This window comes from Phodopus roborovskii, unplaced genomic scaffold (assembly GCF_943737965.1).
Source record: "Phodopus roborovskii unplaced genomic scaffold, PHOROB, whole genome shotgun sequence".
Classification (NCBI taxonomy): domain Eukaryota; kingdom Metazoa; phylum Chordata; class Mammalia; order Rodentia; family Cricetidae; genus Phodopus; species Phodopus roborovskii.
In genome coordinates, this window is record NW_026126517.1 from 53,560,003 (window position 1) to 53,581,300 (window position 21,298).

Consider the following 21,298-nt stretch of genomic DNA (forward strand, 5'->3'; position numbering starts at 1 on the left):
GGACCCACTATATTACTTCTGAGTATAAATGTATCCAATAGATTCTTTGTCAACGCAGTATCAAGACAGTTGAACATACATGCTTATAGCTACAGTATCTATAATATTGAAAAATGGAAACAATCTAATATCCATCAACAGATGAGTAGATAAAGAAAATGTGGTAATATATACAATGTAATTTTATTTAGCCATAAAATATGAAACATGACATTTTCAAGGAAAACAGATGGAACTAGAGATCATTCTATTAACTAATAAATCAGACTGAGAAAACAAATACCACATGTTTTCTTTAGTGTTTGGAGTTTAGGATTAAAATTATACATGCATATTTATATGTATGCTTATATAGTGAGATATTAAGGGAGAAATAAGGGAGTGAAAAGAAAGAGTAATAGGAAATGCAAGCATATGATTTCTGGAAGATCCATCTATATGATCCATCTATATGACATTTATTGATTTGTGTATGTTGAACCATCCCTCCATCTCTGGACTGAAGTCTTCAACCTCTGAAAGCCTGCTTCCTGTGATGTACTTTATCCAACAAGGTAATGTAATGCCTTCTAGACATCCCACATAGCACTATCAATTGGGGACCAAATGTCTGAGACTATGAAGGACATTTAATTCAAACGATCATAGGTAGGATGATAATTTTCACATTAATCCTTCCAATCAGTGAGCATGGGCTGTCTCTCCTTTGTTGAGTAGTTGTTAGGATACTTCTTTGCTATTACCCCAACTTGTGTTGCAGACCAGTTGCCTGGTAGTTAGTATTCAGTCTTGGGGCTACCCTGTATTGATGTGTGAATGTGTTATCAAAAGTAGTCTTAACTTGACTAGGTACAACTTCTAAACTAGAAGTAAACCTTATGTAGGCTTGCAAGATTATCTATGTCAATCTTCAGGAGTTTGTATAGGACACACTGGGAATTTCAGGTGGTCCTGGAGTTTCAGGTGAGACTCCCTATGATGTCAATGCCAGGTAGGTGGCAGATGGGTGACTGATAGGCAGGAGAAATAAGTCTGAGTGACCTACAGCTACTTTTGAGTCAGACTCCATGACATTCCAATGTTGAAAAAGTTAGTTGATGAGATGACTGATGGATAGGAACATGGAAGGCAGACTTGCTACCACAACTGTTCATGTTAAGCAGAACTGCTCCTTTCTAAGTGCCACTGGTGAATTTTGTTTGATTTCAGAGAGTCATGACACACCTTGCATAGTGGCACATTCCTTCAATCCTAGCACGTAGGAGGCAGAGGCAGGAAGATTTCTGTGAGTTAGAGGCCAGCCTGTGAGTTCCAGGACAGCCAGGGCTACATGATGGGACCCTGTCTCTAAAAAACAAACAACAAGTGAGAGAGAGCTCTTACATCTAACTCAGTTCAAAAGGGGGAGATCCTGTCTCCACAAGGTCTCTAGCAAACCTCAGACTGCTGCCTATCCTCAGAGTGGGTAGAGATTAAATCTCACAATGCAGCCTGAGACACTGGGTTCCTGACTTTTATATACATACCTCTCTAGAGCTGGGAGAGGGAGAGGGAGAAGAAGAGGGAGAGGGAGAGGGAGAGGGAGAGGGAGAGGGAGAGGGAGAGGGAGAGGGAGAGGGAGAGAGAGAGAGAGAGAGAGAGAGAGAGAGAGAGAGAGAGAGAAAATGAGAGAGAATTGATATACTGGTCTTCAATGTCAACTAAATACCACAAGGTGACATCAGCTAAGGAATGTCTAACAGAGAGAGAGGTACTCAGGAGAATTTCCCCTTCCTGCCATTGTATGTTACACATAAGAGCTGAGAAGTCATTTGTGTGATAGATGTTATGTCTATCTAGGCCAAGGAACTTGCAGGGCCTTTGTGCAAATATCAATGTTTTGACAAGTCAGTCATCTCTGACTGACAGATGAACAGTCAGTAAATGTCATTCAGCAAGCAAGGGTGACAGGATCAAGGCAGAGCTCTGAGGAAAACAGGCAGAGGGACAGGGAAGAAGAAATGAGTTAAAGCACACTTTTGAGAGTGAAGACACTACAAGGAAACCTCCAGTTCCTACTCAGGCAGCAACTTGTAGGTTCTTCCAGACAAACACCTGTGGTGTTTACATGTCTGTGGGTGGAGTCAGGTTTGATGGTGGGATCATATTTAGATTGTGGAAAGTTCCATAGATTGCTTAGAAGGTCACAGCTGGTGCATCTGTCTTTTGGTGACATTCAGTGACATTCAGTCTTTGATAAAGAATAAAAGTCACTGATGTGCAAAGATCCTCTAATTTGTTAAATGTGGCTATAAAACAACAAATTTTTCAAGGCCACATTCTAGTGACATCTGGTGTATCATGATTTTGGAGGCAGTGTTTTCCAAGCCTGGTTCAGCCTGTCCCTTTAAGGCCCTACACTTAGCTTTGATACTTGGACCTCTTGCTTTGTGATACCAACCATCCTCTATCTCGGCTTATTGAACTCAAATGACCTCAAATCCCAATGACACCAATGATTTTGAGTGGATGCCCTTTTTATCTTGAATCTAATATTTGCTTTGGATTGCATTTCTGAGTATCATGACTTAACTATTTGTTTGGTGAACTTCTACCTGGCCAGTCTTTTCCAGAACTTTAAGCACTCTCTTAACTCCATGACCTACTCACTCCCACCTTACAGGCCCAGGGGCTGAGATTCTTGCAATCTGTGGACACATGCAACTCCTCTCTGTCCATGCAAATTATACATGCAATGTATCCTAAATACAGCTTCCCTGGGGGAATCGTGCGCCATGAAGGTCTATATAATAATAGAGTGATTTTTCTGCCTCTTGCTTCGTCATTTCACCTCTTCTTCCCTGACTTTGCTAATACAGAAATGTCTACTCATTTCATGGCTCTTTTCCTAATATTAATTTGTTATGGCAAAATAATGATATTCTATTAAAACTCCAAGACATTTTAAAAGAAAATTAATTTTTCCAACTCTGACACATATTGCTTTGTTCCTTTCAATATTTGTGTGTGTGTGTGTGTGTCTTTATATTCATACAATTGTATATACAATTTGAATATACTGGTTCTTCTAATTGAGAGCTTATTAAAAATGTCACATTACCCCTTAAATTTCAGTGACAACATAGAATTAATGCACAGAACTGATGAAAAAGACAAAATACACACAGGCATACACGAGCACACAATATCTAATATCCACACTCAAACCTAATATCTAATTCTACAACCCTAAGAATTGTTACTCATCAAAATGTATCTTAGAGTATGTTTTTTTACCCAGTGTCTACAATCTTATTAATGATTGGTGTGTAGGAAGCATGGCTGCAGGACAGGAACTGGCACTCAGTCCCTGGCCACTTTGCTTTTGTTCTCACAATAGCCTTGTGAAGTAAGTTTTGCCATCTTCCCATTCTACAGATGGGGAACTGACACTAACAAGACAGCACGGACTTGAACTCAAGCTGTGTAAATGCAAAGGCTTAGCTGGTAAATACTACACACATATAGAACTGCTCCCTGTCTGTGTGTGTCAGGAGAAATTCCCAGCAGGCAGTGACATGTTCAGTGAGTAAGAGGTAGCCAGAAGGGGGAAGGGAGGTAGCCAGAAGGGGGAAGGGTTGCAGGAGAGAGACCCAACACTACATAGTTCTCATACCTCTCAGGGGAAGGGTGGGCAGAGGTTATGATGAAGATCTGTCTGGGAGGAGGCATGGCTAAAGTGAGGAGGGCTAATAAAGCACATAGGCTTCACAAATTGCTCAGGAGCTGGGATTCACCCTGGAGGCAATAGTGGCTCACTGGTAGGTTTTATAGCATAAAGACACAGAGCCTCTAAGACAGGGTTCTCTGTGCAGGATGCTGGCAAAACCCGTAGTGCAAGTGGACAGATTCCAAGTAAAGCAACCGGCTGGAGAGCCTGAAGAGAAAGTAGGGAGATCTGTAGGGAGACTGGGGTACTCGGGTCATAGCGAGTTTCCAGCCTGTGTATCAGCAGGCATCAAAATCATGGATCATGCATCTCTGAAATGGAAAACTTGATCTTGGACTACAATGTGGCTCACTGAGGAGGTGCCAGGTAGACACACCCAGACAGGAGATGGACAGGGCCCAAGTATTGGTTTGGTGTTTTTCAGAACCTGTTCAGTTGCTGAGGTCACCAGCTCTTGTGGTCTGAGGGAGTTGGTATACTCAACTGCAGGCACCCCAGCCCCCACACTCCAGACAGGGTTTCTCTGTGCATCCTTGGCAGTCCTATGTAGATCAGGCTGGTCTTGAACTCAAAGAAAAGCCTGATTCTACTTCCTGGGGCTGGGACTAGAGGCGGTTCTCCGCTACTACCTGGCTAACTGTAGGCACTGTTACTTGCTCTCCTCAGAGAGAAGTGGGTGGGGCTGTTGTCACCAGAACAATGTAGTTTGTTGCCCCGAGTTCCAGTGAACAGAAGTTGATGCCCACCTGCCTCTGCCCAGGCACCACAGGAAGCCAAACAGGGCCTATATCTGTGTTCCTTTTCTTTCTCTCCCTCTAAGGGGAGCACAACTGATCCATCTCTACCTCCTAACAACTGTACAGATCTCCCTGCCCCCTCCTCCATTGCCCTTCATGGCCTGTCATCCCTGCCGTGCTAAAGTCACCTCAGTGTGACTCCCTGACTGTCAATCCACTTTCTCCAGTGTCTTCTCCACTTGAAACCAGAGTGGTGCAAGTTTCTGGTTTTGGGAATTAGGAGGAACACTGAGACAGCCTGTGTCTGTACAAAGTTCATCAGCTTTGTCTAAAATATGGTTCCTCTGGAGGTGGAACTCTGAATGTTGTTGCTTTTCTCGAAATTCTGCCTGAGTGTGCTTTCTGAAGAATGTTTCCTAATTCCCCCATCCCTCCCTTGATCTCCAGAGCAAGCCATCTCTTGTGCCCTGTGCCATCCCTCTTAGCCTTGCCTTTCTGTCCTTGTCTGGCAAGTTCTGCCCAACCCTCAACATTTAATTCCACACCTTGTTGCTTACCAGGGTCTGTTCTGTCTTATGGCTCCCCAAAGAGCTCAAGAGGCCTCTCCTAGCACTTGAAGGCTGCCTGCCCATCTCCTGAACCTGTCCTCTGGTTCCACTGTCAGTCATGGCCTCCTGTTCCCATCACAAATGAGAATGCACAGCGGTGTGCACACCTTGAAGAGGCAAGGGGACACGTGGGAGAGCTGGGAACCCCTCACTCCTCCCCATGCCCTTCGAGTGTCATCCACCTCTACAGATGGTATTCAGCCCTGTCACTAACATGCTGGAAGAAGCTCTCTCTTGGGTGCTAAGAAAAAGTATCAAGTGAAAGAAAATAAACGTTCAGACACAACTGAGTTTATTTGGGTGCTACTAGCTCTTCAGTGAAATTAACAGATCATAAACTTTTACATATGAACACGGTGGGTCATGTCTAATGCCAGTAAGGAAGGGAGAGGCAGTGAGTGGCCAGTTCACGCAAATTTTAGCTACATGGTGAGAGCCATTAAAAAGAATGGAGTAGAGACAGAGAGCCAGAGCCAGCCAGCCAGCCAGCCAGACAGACAGACAGATGAAAAAGAAAGAAACTCACTATTATAGTGGATATATAGTTCTATCTAGGGAAATATAGTTTCTTTCTAAAGCATGTCTACAGTTACCTCCTACAATCTGAAAATGCATACCCACGCTGGGTATCACACATGCCTTTAATACAAGTTCTCAGGGGACAAAGAGAGACTGATCTGAGTTCCGGGCCAGTGTAGGCTCTGACATGAGTTTAAGTATAGCCAGGGCTACACAGGAAACCTTGTTTCTAAAAACAAACAAACAAACAAACAAACCCAAAACCCCAACCATACAAAAACAAAGGAAAAAAAAAAAAAAAAAAGGAAAGGAAAAATATCCACATCCACACTGATCCTTACCCAACACTGTTTGTTACGTCAAGATGGGGTGGGGGAGAAGGTACAAAATTTGCATCCAAACAGTGGCAGACTTTACAAATATCAAAACAAACAACAAGCAAACAAAACAAGTGGAGTTCTTTGTGAACCTAGGGTGAGAATCCCATGATCTTAGTGAAAACAGCAACTGAAGAGTGGAAGGAAGCATGAACAGCATGCTGTCTCTGAGAGAAGGGGAGACTGTGGGAAGGATACGTGTGAACGCCGGAAAGAGGGAAAGGCAGGAAACTAATGGCATCGAGTGCCATGAAGTGCAGGACAGGCCAAACAAAAGGCATGGGAATGGGGTAGTAGTGATGAGCAGGACACAGGGTGCTGTGAAGACATACTCTGTATGACCATGACTCTTTGGAGTAAAATGTATAGCAGGAGACTGTGACTAATAAAAAGCAAACCGGATGCCAAGATGGAATACAGATCTAACAACCAGAAGCTTTCCAAATGAATACCAACCCTCTGTGAGGAGTTCAGGGACACGGGCAACAACTTCAGAAACCTTAGGAAGCAGTATTTGGAATAGAGAGTGCACAGCTCAAGACAAGACAAAAGAAACAATAAAATCAACTTTACAGATAGAAAATACTATCATCTAACTAATCCATAATATTTCCTCTAGTTGTTTGCATTAATAGTAATGATGTGTTTTTATGCATAGTGGGAGTAAATAAACTTGAGTGCACGGCACACACACTACACACACACACACACACACACACACACACGATATGTTTTTTGTTGTTGTTTGTTTTGTTTTCCCAGACAGGGTTTCCCTGTATTTCTTTGGAGCCTGTCCTAGAACTCCTCTGTAGACCAGGCTGGCCTCTAACTCACAGAGACCTGTCTGCCTCTGCCTCCAAAGTGCTGGGATTAAAGGCATGGGCCACCAATTCCCAGCTGCACACTGTTTATTTTATATATTAAGCTAGCTTTGTTATCCATCAGATAGGATTTCATTAATAACTAATGAAATCTGTGGTATTGAAAGGCAAATAGCAGTATGAACTTACCATTTTAAATTACATATGGCACATAGATCCAGAAATTCATATAGAACCATATGTATGTGTCTAAGTTACTTTCCTATTGCTGTGATAGGATGTCATGACCAAGGCAACTTAAGAATAATGAGTTTATTGAGGGCTTATCGGTTCAGTGGGTGAGGCCATCACTATGATGATGATGGTGGTGGGAGCAAGGCATTAGGCAGGGAGGCATGGCGCTGGAGCAGTAAGCTGAAAGCTCACATCTTGATCCAACAAGCACCAAGCACTAACTGGGAATGGTGTGGACTTTTGAATCATGAAAGCCTGTTCCCAGTGACATACCTCCTCCAACAAGGCCACATCTTCTAATCCTTCCCAGGCAGTTCTACACATTGGGGATCAAATATTCAAATATATTCGAGTACAGGGGTCATTCTCATTCAAACCACCACAGAATAGTGGGTTAAATACACACCCTAGTATCATTGCACATAGACCTGTATGTATAGGTGGGATAATCACACACACTACGATCACTGTATATAGAACTATATGTACATATGGGTAAAACACAAATACTAGGATCATGTGTAAATGGGTTAAACACACATTTGAAAATCCCTGTGCAAAGAACTATATATACATGCTAGCATTGTTGCATATAGAACTGTGTGCATAGGTGAGTTAGACATGCACCGTGTTTTATCATTGCACATAGACTTGTATGTGTGGATGGGTTAAACACACATACTACAATCATTGCACATAGAATAGAATGCATGGGACAGTAAGCACACACACAATAGGGTTATTGTAAATAGAATTGTGTTGTGGAATATTAATTGAAGATGTGTTACATTCGTTTATGCTGTGGAACATTTGTTTAATGAGGCAAAGATTTGTTGCATTCTTTTATGTTGCATTTGTTTAGCTCTGTGAAGCTGTGTTACTTTGCCTGTCTAAAACACCCGATTGGTCTAATAAAGAGCTGAATAGCCATTAGTTAGGTGGGAAAATGGATAGGTGGAGCTGGCATGCAGAAATACTAAATAGGAGGCAAAATCTAGGCGAGAGAGAGAGGAATGAGCGAGAAAAGGAGAGGAAGACACCAGGAACAAAGATTGTTCCATAGCAGAAGAGCATTAAATAAGCTGTATTTTGCAAAAATATAGAACCTAAGTTCAAACGATCAGAAAATGACAAGTAGACTCACAAACATTTCAAAAAAAAAAAAAAAAAAAAAAAAAAAGCTAGTATTGCCCAACACCCCAACTTATGGAGAAAGCAAAAACTGATTTAGAGCAAGGTGACAGCAGAGGGTTAGTATCTAGATGAACTGCCACACACATCTAGATGAACTGACTCCATACCTTTGAACTTCTCTTTTCCTTGTTGAATTAAGCCCAGCCTCTTGGGGGCATGCCAGAACAAACTTTACCCCCAAGCTGCACTCTCAGCTCTGTAAACTTTTCTCCAGCCCAAGTTATTTTAAAGAACATATTGGTAGGATATATTCCTTTTCTATTGAAGAAAAAGTTCAGGATTTAGCATCAAAGATTTTACACTTGTTAGTTTGGAGCGGTGGGCACATGAGGGGCCACCAGAATGTCTTTTCTACGGCTGCACACAGTGACACATCTCCAGCACTAAAGGAAAATGGGCCACATGGTCATCCAGGCTTCTCTCTGTGCTGCACACTTGGACAGCCATGGGAACTTGGAACCAAGCCCTGGAGAGCCCCTGGCACAGGGCTTCCCACTGTCTGGACAGTGACCTGAGGTAGGAAACTCAGCCTGTGGATGGAGGGGAGTCGGTCCAGCTGAAGAAATGGTGGGCACAGGGCCTGAGCTCCAGAGAAAGACTAAAGTGCAGGCAGGCTAGAAGAGCAGGCACCCATCATGATCCCAGGGAAAAGGCACGGGACAGGCAGCAGACCAGGGCTCCCTTCCTCTCAGGCAACAGCGACCCTCAGCAGCTCTCCTGATTCAGCCCTTGCTGTGCACTTGACATCTCCCGGGTCTGTCTAGCAAGTCTCCACATTGCTCTCCTGGGACACTCGCCTTCCCCACTGGCTCTGTGTCTTCCTCTGCCACGAGCTCCCAGACGGTGACAGAGACCCTTTCCTAAGCCGTGTTCAAACACAGTTCCCCTGTCACTGACGCTGATGCTTGGACTTGAGATCATGTGCTGCTACACCCATGCTTGCCCCTGAAATGCAACATGGCCACTTTGTTATCTGTTTCTAGAAAAGTGGAGTGGCCCTTGAGGAGGGAAAGTCTGTAGTTGAAGAGAGATTAGCAGTGTATACCAAGAGAAAAGGAGGCCAGCCCTGGGCACTGGTATACAGACTCAGGCAAGTGACATGCATCTCTGAATACAACCGGATCATCAGATAATGATTAATAACCAAGACCCATGAAGCAGCAATTGTAACTAAATCACAAGTGGACACGTGGGGCTGTGAGTAAATCAGTGGCAGATGTCCTTGTTTGTGTATAAGATCTGTGAGTCTGAACTTGGCACAACGTAACAGTAATTCTCACTAGCTTGGAAATGACATTGGCAATGGTGACAAGGCCACTTTTCCACAGCAGTAACTGCACGGATGCACAGATGCATATAGACCCAGTGCATGCTGGGACAGGCTTTTGATGGCCGTCCAGGTGAAGTTAAGTGTGAATTGTGAAATTCCTTTCTGCCCTTGAGCTCCCGATTAAAACCGGACAAAGGTTAAGACAGATATGGTGTTATAGAATACTAGCTTGCTTCATTAGATAACATGAGCAGGGGGCATTGTAACCTGGACTTCAACTTAGCCTTGAATGTGAGACAATGGTTAATTCTGTAATGTAAGACTTCTTAACAAACTGTCCCCCAAATTCAGCAGTTTAACGGAACATTTTCTGATGATTGCTGAGGGCTCTGTGGAGTCATTTGGGATCCCATTAATGCTTCTAGTGCAGTCTTCCCTCCTTTGTTTCTGCCTTCCTGGGCCATTGTGTTTCATTAGGGTTGTTCATAGGAGCGTGAAAGAGAAGCCACTTATAGGCACATAAGTGTTAACCGATGAACACATTAAAGGACTTTAGATCTTCAGGAAAGGGCGGTGACTGGTGAGCCAGTCCCTCCCTGATTTGTCACGTTTCTAGTCTATCATGAAACTAGGGATGCTTGAACTCTGTGGGAGTCTGTGGGAGTGGCTATTCCTTATTAGTCCCCACCCCCTGCATAAGAATGGTCACCTTAGTAAAGTGACTTCCACACTCAGCTGGTCTGGAGTTGAGGAGCTGAGGAGAGAAGAAGCCTGGGCTCTCACTAGGTCAGTTCTGTCTTTATAACCAGTGTAACTTGTCCAATGTCTGCATCACCCAGAACCAGTTTTCAGTGCTTTATTTAGCATGTGCTAATTGCACATAATAACTGTCTTTATTGTGTAATTTCCTCTTATGTATATGATATATGTTGATTTATTCACTGTCATTACCATTGTTATTATCTGCATTTGACTCTGGTTCGTATGAATTATTTCTCCTCCTCTTTTCCTTCTCTCTTTCTGTCCTGCCCATGTCTCCCCCCCTCCTCCATCCCTCCTTCCCTTTCCTCCCTCCTTCCTCTGACTTGACTGCAATCTTCCCTTCATCTGTTCCTTCCCTCTTTCCTCTTCTCCTCCTCTTTTTTCTCCTTCTGCTTTTCTGTGTGCTCCCTCCTTCCCCCTCCTCCTCCAGTGTCACTGAGCTGAAGGGTGGGATTTAGCATATTTGCAAGGGACTCTGAATGCATGGATTTAGGACAGTGCAGAGTAGACCTGGATTGTCCTCCTAGGCACACTGAAGATACATAGTGTTCTTCTCTTGAATTGCATTTGGCAACTTCACAGAGAATTCTCACTTGAGAATGATAAGAGCTTTATAATGCGCTGTGTCAGCTGTCAGGTTCCCATGAGCAGCAGCTGTAACTCAAGGACAGGGAGGCAGACATTCCAGGGGTAAATCTGCTGCTGAGGCCTGGTGACACTGGCCCAGCAGTAGGCAGGCGCACCAGCACTAGAGGATCTAATGCTTGCTTGTAACCTTCACAGCCACTGCAGCTATATGCATTTATGCACACACACACACTTACAGACACAAATAGAGTCCTTTTTAAAAGACAAACTCTGAAATGTCCTATCATATCACAAGTTGAAGACACCACCCATGACCCATGATGTTGACTTTACAGCAAGGACCCAGCAAGTCATGCCACTGTGCAAGAAGTAAGCTCAGGGTTTCCTCATCACGTAACTATGTGCACATCTATCTCTGCTGTAAGTGTGCAACAGGGAAGGCTCCTTACCATCAAACTTGTGGTGATTAGATGAATTTCTAATGAGCAACTTGCGGTTATGTGGTGTGCTCCAAAGGCAGTTACTTCCCTGTGATACAAAGTTAATACACCAGCGACTCTCCTTCTGAGCCATAGAATAGGATCCAATCTAGCAGGGGAAACAGAAGATGAGCCCTTCTCCTGTGGGGGAGGGGGAACTGGGGCTTGTTACAGCCGGGTGACATGAAGGCATCAAAAGCTTCTGAACTGAGCAGCCCAGGAGTGAAGGACTGGGGAGGACTTTGTCTCATCCCCTTCCGTGATGGCTCTGCTTTCCAGCTTTGCTTTCCAATTCTCAACAGGTTCCCAGGCCTTCATCACTGTAGGGTCTGCACTGCTCAGGCTATGTTCTCAAGGTGAAGGCATATGCCCACTAAGACTGATTTGGTGCAAATGCATGTTGGTGGTCACTGACAGGGGAGAAATTAGTCAATAAGACCTCCCTGGGTCCCTGCAAGCCATCCATGAAGAAGGCCGACTATACTTCTCTAGTGTTGCATTACTAAACACATCTCAAAGCACAGTCTCCCCTGGGATTGATCTCTTTCTTTTTCATTCATAGTTAGTGAAACCACAGTTGCTGCCATGTCTGGGAAGCCCGTGCTTCACTACTTCAATGCCAGGGGCAGAATGGAGTGCATCAGGTGGCTTTTGGCTGCAGCAGGGGTGGAGGTAGGTGGTACATAGGTCTTCTGGAACTGGACCCAAGATAAGTTTAAGATACATCTCTAAGCTGAGAGACTCCACACCAGGAAAACGGCACAGTTTTACCATAAATGCTAGTCATTTTGGCAATCTTGGTGCTGCCAGGACCAAGATGGCTGGGACTATAATTATGCCCATAGTCAGCTCCTACACCAAGTGTGTCACCTTGATCAACCAGGCCACATGCTACAACTACCCAGTGTCTGTGGGAGATAATGAGAGCATGAACAACGTCTAGCCATCACCACGACCTTCAGGGCCAAAGTCTGTAATGGCTGAGGGATGTGTGAATACGCCTGTTGATGGAAGAGGCCCCCTTCCCTGTTGCTCCCCAATAAAAATGTGAACACCAACCCCACAAAAACAATAATCATCTTGTATTAAGAAGGAGATGGACTGATTTGAACAAATGAAAATTTTACTACGCTCTCTACCGAAGAACACATTCACATTAAAAGATATTTCTCGGAGAAAAGAAAATCAAATACTTACTTGGTTACTTGCATATTTGAGTTGAATCGAGTTACGAAAAAAAGATAACTAGAAATAGAAACTTGAATACTGATTACTAGGCAATACTAATTGATATTTTGCAGATTATGGTATGATATTGCGATTTTAGGAATGGCACTGTGCTTTTAAAAGGAGTACTTACATTTGGAGATTCACAGTAAAGTGTTTGTGATGGGGTCTGTCTGACACTAAGGTCAGTGTCGCAGAGAAGATGGGCACAGAGGTGAACAGGGTGAACTTTAGCTGGTGGTATTGGAGCTGGAGATGGATGGATGGAGGAGCTTCACATTGTTTGTGTGTGTGTGTGTGTGTGTGTGTGTGTGTGTGTGTGTGTGTGTAGTTTTACAGCACAGAACCAGAAAGTTCCAGGATAAAAATGGTTTAAAGGGGACAGGAGACTCAAGTGATGGCTCAGTGGTGAAAATCCCCTACGGCTAGGGTTCCCATGCCTGTAGTCTCCATGGGCACCTGCCCTGCCGCCTGCTACACTCCTACAATATAAAAACCATCAAGGGGAAACTATACCAGAAAAGCTAATAGAGTTAACTTTCAAATATACACTACAAATGAGAGGCCTGACATAGAAGATAGTAACAAATCTGTCACAGCACAGCAAGACTCAGTAATCAGTTTGTAGACTGTAACATGGCAGGCCCAAGGATGATCAGGAGGGCTTTAGTGCTGCCCTCTAGAGGAATCCCTGGGGAAAACACTTCCCTGTTCACACCAGGGCAGTTCAGAGGTTGGGATTTCCTGAGAGGAAGTCATGGACCCTTTCTGAGATCTTGCCCTCCTCAGACAGGAGCAGAATGGGAGGCTTAAAGGATGAAGTGGTGTCCTGTGAAGGCCACTTTGTTATCTTGCAATGGGCTACCCCAGTCGGGTATGGTCCCTGGGATGAGGGTTCTCCAAGACTAGACAGGTAAGGATTCGGTGGTGACAAATAGGCAGTTTGAATCTGAGTGTATTTTGCAGTTCTCAAGCAAGATTTTATATACATATTCTTTTCTCAGGGGACGTTTTTGTTAAACACACACAAACATATGACATTATTGTTACTTGGCACAGTGATGCCGAAATCCAAAGCATGAAATCATCCAGAATTAATCAAAACACAGAATTGTCCTTAGTAAATCAACACAGAACGGTCCTTGATTAACATAAAATCATCCAAAGCTAACCGCATATCTCTTAAATCAAATTAATAGATTTTTATGGTCAGTTATTGTTTAACATATATTACCTAGTTCTTGTGACTTTTTTGAAATATTGAGATATTTTAATTATTTTAACTCTTATTAAAAGCTTTTGTTACCAGATACTTAAGTCCACTCTCGATGACACATGTGCAAACATATGAAGTTTTATTGTTTGGAAAGGTTTTACTATTTGTATTTATATTAATGACGTGGAAAGCTCTGGTTTCTCCTGAGATGAGGTCATGGCTAGTGACCCAACCTCAGGGGGTGGTTTCTTATCTATATCTCTCACTTGAAATGTCAGTGTAGGCTTTCAGGAACATTTCATTAATGTGAAAAAAAAAAAAAAGAAATAGAAGAACAAACAGAAATTTCCACAAGAATCATAGCCCAATATTTTTCTCCAGCTGAGAGTTTTCACAACTGTTTCCAGGAGACCTCCTTCTTTTGAAGTTATCACCTCAGCCTGTGGAACTTGTCACACATCATTGGTGTGATAGTATCCTCCCTCAGTGTCACAGCAAAAGTATTTACCTCAGCCATGGAATCACACCTCCATTCCTAAACCAATAGGTCTTCAGCTAGATCCTTCCTGAATGAAGGAGAACATAGGAACAGAGACACCCTACTGCAAGCCAAGGAGAATTGGTTTATATAAACGGATAATTGGGTGCAAGTATCTAGTTGCCAGCTTTGTGTCTCAGAGATATGTTTTAAGTCACAGGACTGCTGATTCAGCACAGGGGTGGGGGTGGGGGAGGTGCGTCTACATAGAAACCTCCATCTTTAGTATCCCAGAGTGACTGAGAAGGCAATGTGCAAGGGTTATTAGAGACCCTGGCTCAAACCTTCCAGACTCAACGTGCCCACAGGTTGGCCATTGACATCATCACCCTCACAACCACCAACTCCATCACAGTTCACTCACCCTCTGTGATGACTGACACCAATTCCTGCACCTCTCTGAATTCTGTGCAAGTTGTCAAGACTTATCATTTCATTGCCTACCAGTCCAGTCAGTGGGGCTATGGAACTATCTGCAAACTGCCTCACAAAGCAAGGTTGAAGCTGATTTTCAACTGTTCATAATTTAAAAGTTTCTTTAAACTATGAAAGGAAAAGAGTGGGTTATTATTCTAGAGGGCTGTCAAGATGGTTAGGTGACTAAAGATTAAGCCACGTGGATTTAGATCCCAGGACCCCATGTAAAAAAGGCCAGAGTGGATTGTCATTGGGTATGTGCACTATCACACAAAAATATGTAATACTCATATATAAACCAAAGAAATATTTAAAACTACCCTAATAGTTCTTCAGCATAAGCAACTTTGATGTGGGACTAGAGTAATGACTTTTGCTGTTCAGAGTGCTGTTTGTACATGCAGACAACTTACCATGTTTCCCAGTACCCAATTATTACAGTTAATAAATGCCCAACATTCCATCTCTGATGGAATCTCTAACCACTGGCCTTTGACCTCCAATATGGATGTATTCACATGTACAAGACCACACACACACACACACACACACACACACACACCCTGAAAATTAGTAAAACTAAATCTTGAAGAAAAGAAACCTAGTTGATCACCAGCCTATGCCCTGTGCCATGATGGAGACACAGAAAGTTCTATTCTGTTCTCACTGGAGTTAACAGGCTTCCCTGAGAGCCCAAAAGCTCAACAGGCAATTTCCCAGTGCTGGTCCTCCAGTCACATCACTCCCTTCTTAGGACTTAAGCATGGACACAGTGAGGTCAGCGACGAGGAACACTGCAAGAATGGGCAGCTTTGTTGGGATCAACACTTTTGTTGATGGATCTAATCTGAATTCACAAGTGGCCATGATCAGACTCCTTTGTATCTACTGCAGGTTTTAACCTCTTCGTATGTATTGCCAGACAGGGACAACTCAAGTTTAAAAGTCTACAGTGGTACAGAATGAGCTAACAAGAATGCATTTACATTTTCTGCTTTCAGTTTGAAGAGAAGTTTATAGAACGCCCAGAAGATTTGGAAAAGTAAAAAAAGGTAACACTCAGTATCTGTATGTCCTCATTGAGGAGCCCAGTAGAAGGTTTACCAGAAGGTGGTGTTGGAGGGCGGCAGTGGGTGGGTGGGTGGGAATAGTCAGGAATGCAGAGTGATAAAATGTAGAGGGTGGGGCTCCTTCGGTGCTCTGAAAATGGAAACACTGATAAGGGTGGGAAAGTTGGTTTTCTCCAAAAATGTGCCAAGTGGCTAGTTAACATGTTCTGTTATTTCTGTACCAGAGTGAGCTATCTCAGTCAGGTACTCTCACTCATTCAATCAGGGTTTCACATACACCGCCCCTACAACCACACAAACACATGACCGTTGATTAAATCTTGGGTGGAGAACAGCGGGTTGATTTCTCTTGAGAATTTTTATTATACCTACTATCTGCCACCAATACAGGCTCACCACATAGGAACCTATCACACAACCCCTTAACATCACCAACACGATTAGACCTTCAAACTCTCTACTTATCTGTTTTCATGGTGGCTCTCTGCTGTCGCCCCTCCCCTTCCAAATGTATCCAGGGACATAAATTGAACATACAAACATGCATGAGAGATATAACATGTAACTGGATAGAATAAAGAGGAATCAAGGAGGCTCAAAAGCCAAAAGAGGTGGGGTGACACAAAGAAGGAACAGAAGCAAAAAGTAATTAGGATTTTACTTGAGAGACCGGCAACCAACCATTATCTTCCCTTTGCATGATCAGAAGTTTCAATACAACTTTTCTGGTCCTGGGAAGTGAGACTGGGACATCTCACAGACCTTTCTCCTTTCTTCTTGCAAAGATGGGAAGTTGATGTTTGAACAAGTGCCCATGGTGGAGATCGACGGCATGACGTTGGTACAGACCAGAGCCATTCTCAACTACATTGCCACCAAATATGACCTCAATGGAAAGGACGTGAAGGAGAGAGCCCTGTATGCTACATTTCCTGTTATTACTCCAAGGGGAAACAAAGGAAAGACTTGGGTCCCTCCACCAATGAGCAAGAGTGGCAGGGTTTGTGTCTAGGAGTGGCTGGTTATGGTATAAACACTTAGGTCAGGGATGGAAGAGTCCATGGAGGAGAGGGGAGAGCAAAGGGGATGGGTTCGGGTGATGTGACTACATCAGAGCATGATGCTGCCAGCACAGCTCAGGGACAGAAGTGCAAACATGATGGGCCAAAGGCCCTGAGCATGGTGGAATCATGACACCTGGTGCTCAAGGCTTCATTCAGTGCCTGGTCCTCAGCCAACATCGTAGGACAAAGGACACAGGATTTGAGACTAGGGGAGGAGTCCTAGGGAAGGAAGGAGCTGCTTCCCACATCCCAGGAATGGAACAGTGCAGAGCAAGTCCCTGAATTTCCACCCAGTTCTAAAAGTATATGTGAACTGACAGGATGTCCTAGAAGGAAAGTTAATACATCTGTTAAATATAAAAGGTAATGGCCCACTAGATGCAAGTAACTTTGCAACTGCCTTTCAGTGTAAGGTTCTCAGGTTTTTACTAAAATGTAAAATAGTGAATCCCTGAAAACTCCTGACCATTCTAATAACTTTGTCTTTCAGGATTGACATGTATGCAGAGGGTATTGCAGATCTGAGTGAAATGATTGGGCATTTGGTTGTAACACCCCCAGATCAAAAAGAAGCTAAGATTTCCTTGATAAAAGACAGGACCAAAAACCGGTACTTGCCTGTCTTTGAAAAAGTAAGTACTCTCTGAAGCCTGGGCACACTGAGTTCCAAGGACAAGAGAAAGGCAGAGGCTTGGAGAAAGTCACTGCAGCACTGACCTTCCATGAGCCTCCCTGTGCAGTTCCCTGCCCCACAGGACACTGTATCAAAATGGCCTGTGTTGGAACACTGCATGGTCATGCCAGTCAGGGGGGGCATACTCAACAGGGTTCATGGCCACAGCTAGAACTTGATCTGTGGAAGGCTGAGCCACCCCAGAGATGGACCTAGACCCTGCAGAGCACAATGGGCTTCAATTCCAGAGCAAACTGAAGAAAGTGACAGGTGGGGAGACACTCTGTGACATTACACAGGGAGGCCAGTGAGCGACTGGCTGTCACGAGAATATGATAGCACTTCAAAGGTGGAGGAGAAGTTCCTGAACAAGGACAGTGATGGATGGAGAGGGGAGGGAGGAGGTGGATGAAGAGATGTTAAGGAAAGTGACATGCAGGAAATGGCGTCACAGATGCCTGGCTGAGAGGAGAGCCCCGCACACCCAGCAAACGAAGGCGTGTCAGTGTAGATATAGGGCCTCTCCTAGTCAGGGCTTCTGTTTGGAGGTAGATCAAGAACACTTCAGAACTAACTTCTGTCAAGTAAAGGTAAGAACAAAGCTATGATCCTAGAGGAAACCGGCATCCTACACATTCCCGAGAGCCCTGACTTTGACCCCATGTACAAAGCACCACCTTAGTCTTCATTCACCCAGGAGAAGTTCACCCACCGCTGCCTCTGCTCTAAGGAAGCAGTGAGGGAGTTGGCAGCCATCAGGTCCTCACACAGCCCTCTAGAGTCAAGGCTCCTTCTCATAGGACACGATGTCCAGTGTTCACAGCTTGAATCAGCTCTGGTGTGAAATTTATGAACTTCATGCACACAATGAACTATGTACTGAGAACATTTGATGCTTCCTTTTGTAGTCTTGGATTTTTTCCCCTTCCTTCCTTCCTTCCTTCCTTCCTTCCTTCCTTCCTTCCTTCCTTCCTTTCTTCCTTCCCTTTTTTAAAGACAGGCCTGAAACTCTCTGTGGGGACTGGCCTCAAGCTCACAGAGATCCACCTGCCTCAGGCTCTTGAGTGCTGGATTAAATGTGTGTGCCACCATACCTAGCTTTCTTTTGTTTTTTAATGTGACAATGATATTTTCTCTCTGTAGACATGTCCAGTATGAAAAGGTGACCACAAAGTCTTTTAATTGTTCTTTACTTGTAGCTCATGCTGTAATAAGTGCTTTTCCTTTGGTTATCTGTGATTTTCATATTGCTGGAATATTTAAGTGTCATCTGACTGTAACTAAGACAGTGTTATCATTCAATTTTCAAAAACCAGAAATGTTGAAGTAAGTGCTAAATAAATGCATAGCCATCACTCAGATAGCAAGGTTAGCACCGTACGTTATTGGTTTTAACATGCATGTTCATCTCTGTCCTTTTACATCACTATCAGACCAACATTCATGTGCTATCAGTACAAAGTTACTTATAGACTCCATCTCAGTTCACTCTGTAAATTTCAGCATGTCCATCATGACACAGTGGAGGGTGGGAGCCAGAGCTGATGACGCAAAGGGAAGAAGTATTATAGTTTAGCCAAGTGTCGTTCCGATTCCAGAGAACTGAGGAGAGCAGACACGGGAGAAAGCAGATACAGGATGTTTTCTGGTGACTAATGCCCTCTGCCCATGAGAGCCTCAACAGACAGGACAGGGAGAAGAATGCCCTGAAATTCCAGTGTTCCATCATTTTAAAATAAGGGGAGGAACCATGACATGAAAGGGGCCATGCAAGCCCTTCTCATGTGTGGAAAATGTACATATGGGTGGATAGTGTGAAGGCCATAACAATGTGACAATGATAGAGAAAGTTCACCTGAGCTTTAAGGAGGTCTCTTGCCCAATTCCTCACTCTCCCTTTTGCATCATGCTCCTAGAGGAATGTCTGGAGTTGTATACCTGCCAGTCAGAGGCAGAGTGACCCCTTGAGAGACTTGGGGAAAGTTCCCAATCCAACTCTATGTGTTCATCATCTGTCTCCATTAATTTTTCAGGTGCTGAAGAGCCATGGACAAGACTACCTTGTTGGCAACAGGCTGACCAGGGTGGACATTCACCTGCTGGAACTTCTCCTCTATGTTGAAGAGATTGACTCCAGCCTTCTGGCCCCTTTCCCCCTGCTGAAGGTGAGATCACTTCAGAGAGGCAGACACACACACACACACATACACACACACACACACACACACACACACACACACACACACACACACACGCCTCTGAGAATAAGATGGTGGCCTGTGGGCTGCTGAGGTCCCACCCTCAGACCTCCAAACTGAGCTACTAGACCCTGGTTGGAGGCGTGAAAAATAAATCTTTTTGTTTATGGAAAGTTGAGGGTGGTACCCCAAGAAGAATATTTTGCCTTTTGCAATGAGAAAGACACAGGACCCCACAGCTCTCTCTCTCTGGATCCCTGCTCCTTGCAGGCTGCTTGTGGCCTTCATCATGTCCTGTCTGTGCACACTCAGTGTCTGAGCAGGTCCCTGTCATGCTCATCCCCTTCCTCAGCTCTGACTTCACAGCACTGTGCTTCCTTCTCCACAGCCCCCACCCTGCTGTCTCCCAACCCAGGGACCCCGTCCTTATCCCCCATGTCAAAACTGGCTGTGAGTTGCTCCTGGCTAGACTTGGATATTTTCTGTCCCCATTTCCAACTCAGTTTTTCATGTCTTCTGTTGTCTTTGGTAGTCTCTCCTTTCACACCTGAGAGACACAGTGCTCTGTGCTCTGCCCCCCTGAACCAGATCTACACGGTGTGTCCAGGGTCCTTAGGAGAAGGTGTTGATGTCAAAGGAGGCCTTAAGGAAGATTGTGCTGACCTATGGTTTCTTGCTCATGGTTTTGTCATTCTTCTCCTGTCTACACTGAAGTTGTTGCAAGGAAGCAGATGCTCATGTTCTGGGAGGGGCTCAGATGTTTGCACTGTCCACATAACAGTTCTGACTCTCAGGCTGTGTTTTCTGGATTACAGGCCCTGAAGAGCAGACTCAGCAGTCTGCCCAATGTGAAGAAGTTCCTACAGCCTGGCAGCCAGAGAAAGCCTCCTCTTGATGAGAAGAAAATCGAAGAGGCAAGGAAGATTTTCAAGTTATAGTAAAACTGCATTGATAGAACCCACAGACACCAGTCTGTGATATTTTTAAATAAGAAAGGACAATTGTTCTTCCTGGTACTTGTGATATAATAAGTATGGACAAATGATATCTGAATCTCATGTGTTCAAATTGTTGAGCTTTGGAAAATGAGGAAAACCTAAATGAGAAGAATAACAAAATAAAAGAAATGACTAACATTAATGTAGAATAAGCCAAACAGTTTTTTTCTTAATTTTTTATTGATTTTATATACCAATCACACTTCTCCCTCCCTCCTCTCCTCCCACTCTCTCTCCCCCAATCAACCGGCATCTACTTCTCAGAAAGAGTAAGGTCTGTCATGGGGAATCAACAAAACCTGGCACAATACGTTGAGGCAAGACCAAGACCTTCCCCTTGCATCTAGGTTGAGCAAGGCATCCACCATAGGGAAAAGGCTCCATATAGTCAGCTTATGACCCAGAGACAGATTGTGGGCCCACTGCCAGGGGCCCTCAGACAGAAAAGGCTACACAACTGTTGCCCCACGCAGAGGGCCTAGGCAGTCCCATGCAGGTCCCATGCTGTCTGTCTAGAGTCTGAGCTCCCTCAAGCTCAGGTCAGCTGTCTCTGTGTTTCTCTATCATGATCTTGACACCTCCCACCCCTTGTTCATATA

General features: G+C 44.2%; 1 protein-coding gene across 1 annotated transcript in view; it reads left to right on the forward strand.

The window, feature by feature from the left end:
• LOC127232006 (glutathione S-transferase A4) overlaps positions 1 to 20,657 on the forward strand; it is a 59,077-nt gene extending 38,420 nt beyond the window's left edge. The window contains exons 7-10 of the mRNA XM_051198002.1: positions 11,861 to 11,970; positions 17,321 to 17,462; positions 19,537 to 19,668; positions 20,517 to 20,657. Coding sequence (XP_051053959.1) covers positions 11,861 to 11,970; positions 17,321 to 17,462; positions 19,537 to 19,668; positions 20,517 to 20,639 — 507 coding nt within the window. The 3' untranslated portion in view covers positions 20,640 to 20,657. The remainder of the gene's footprint in view (positions 1 to 11,860; positions 11,971 to 17,320; positions 17,463 to 19,536; positions 19,669 to 20,516) is intronic.
• The last annotated feature ends 641 nt before the right edge of the window (positions 20,658 to 21,298 follow it).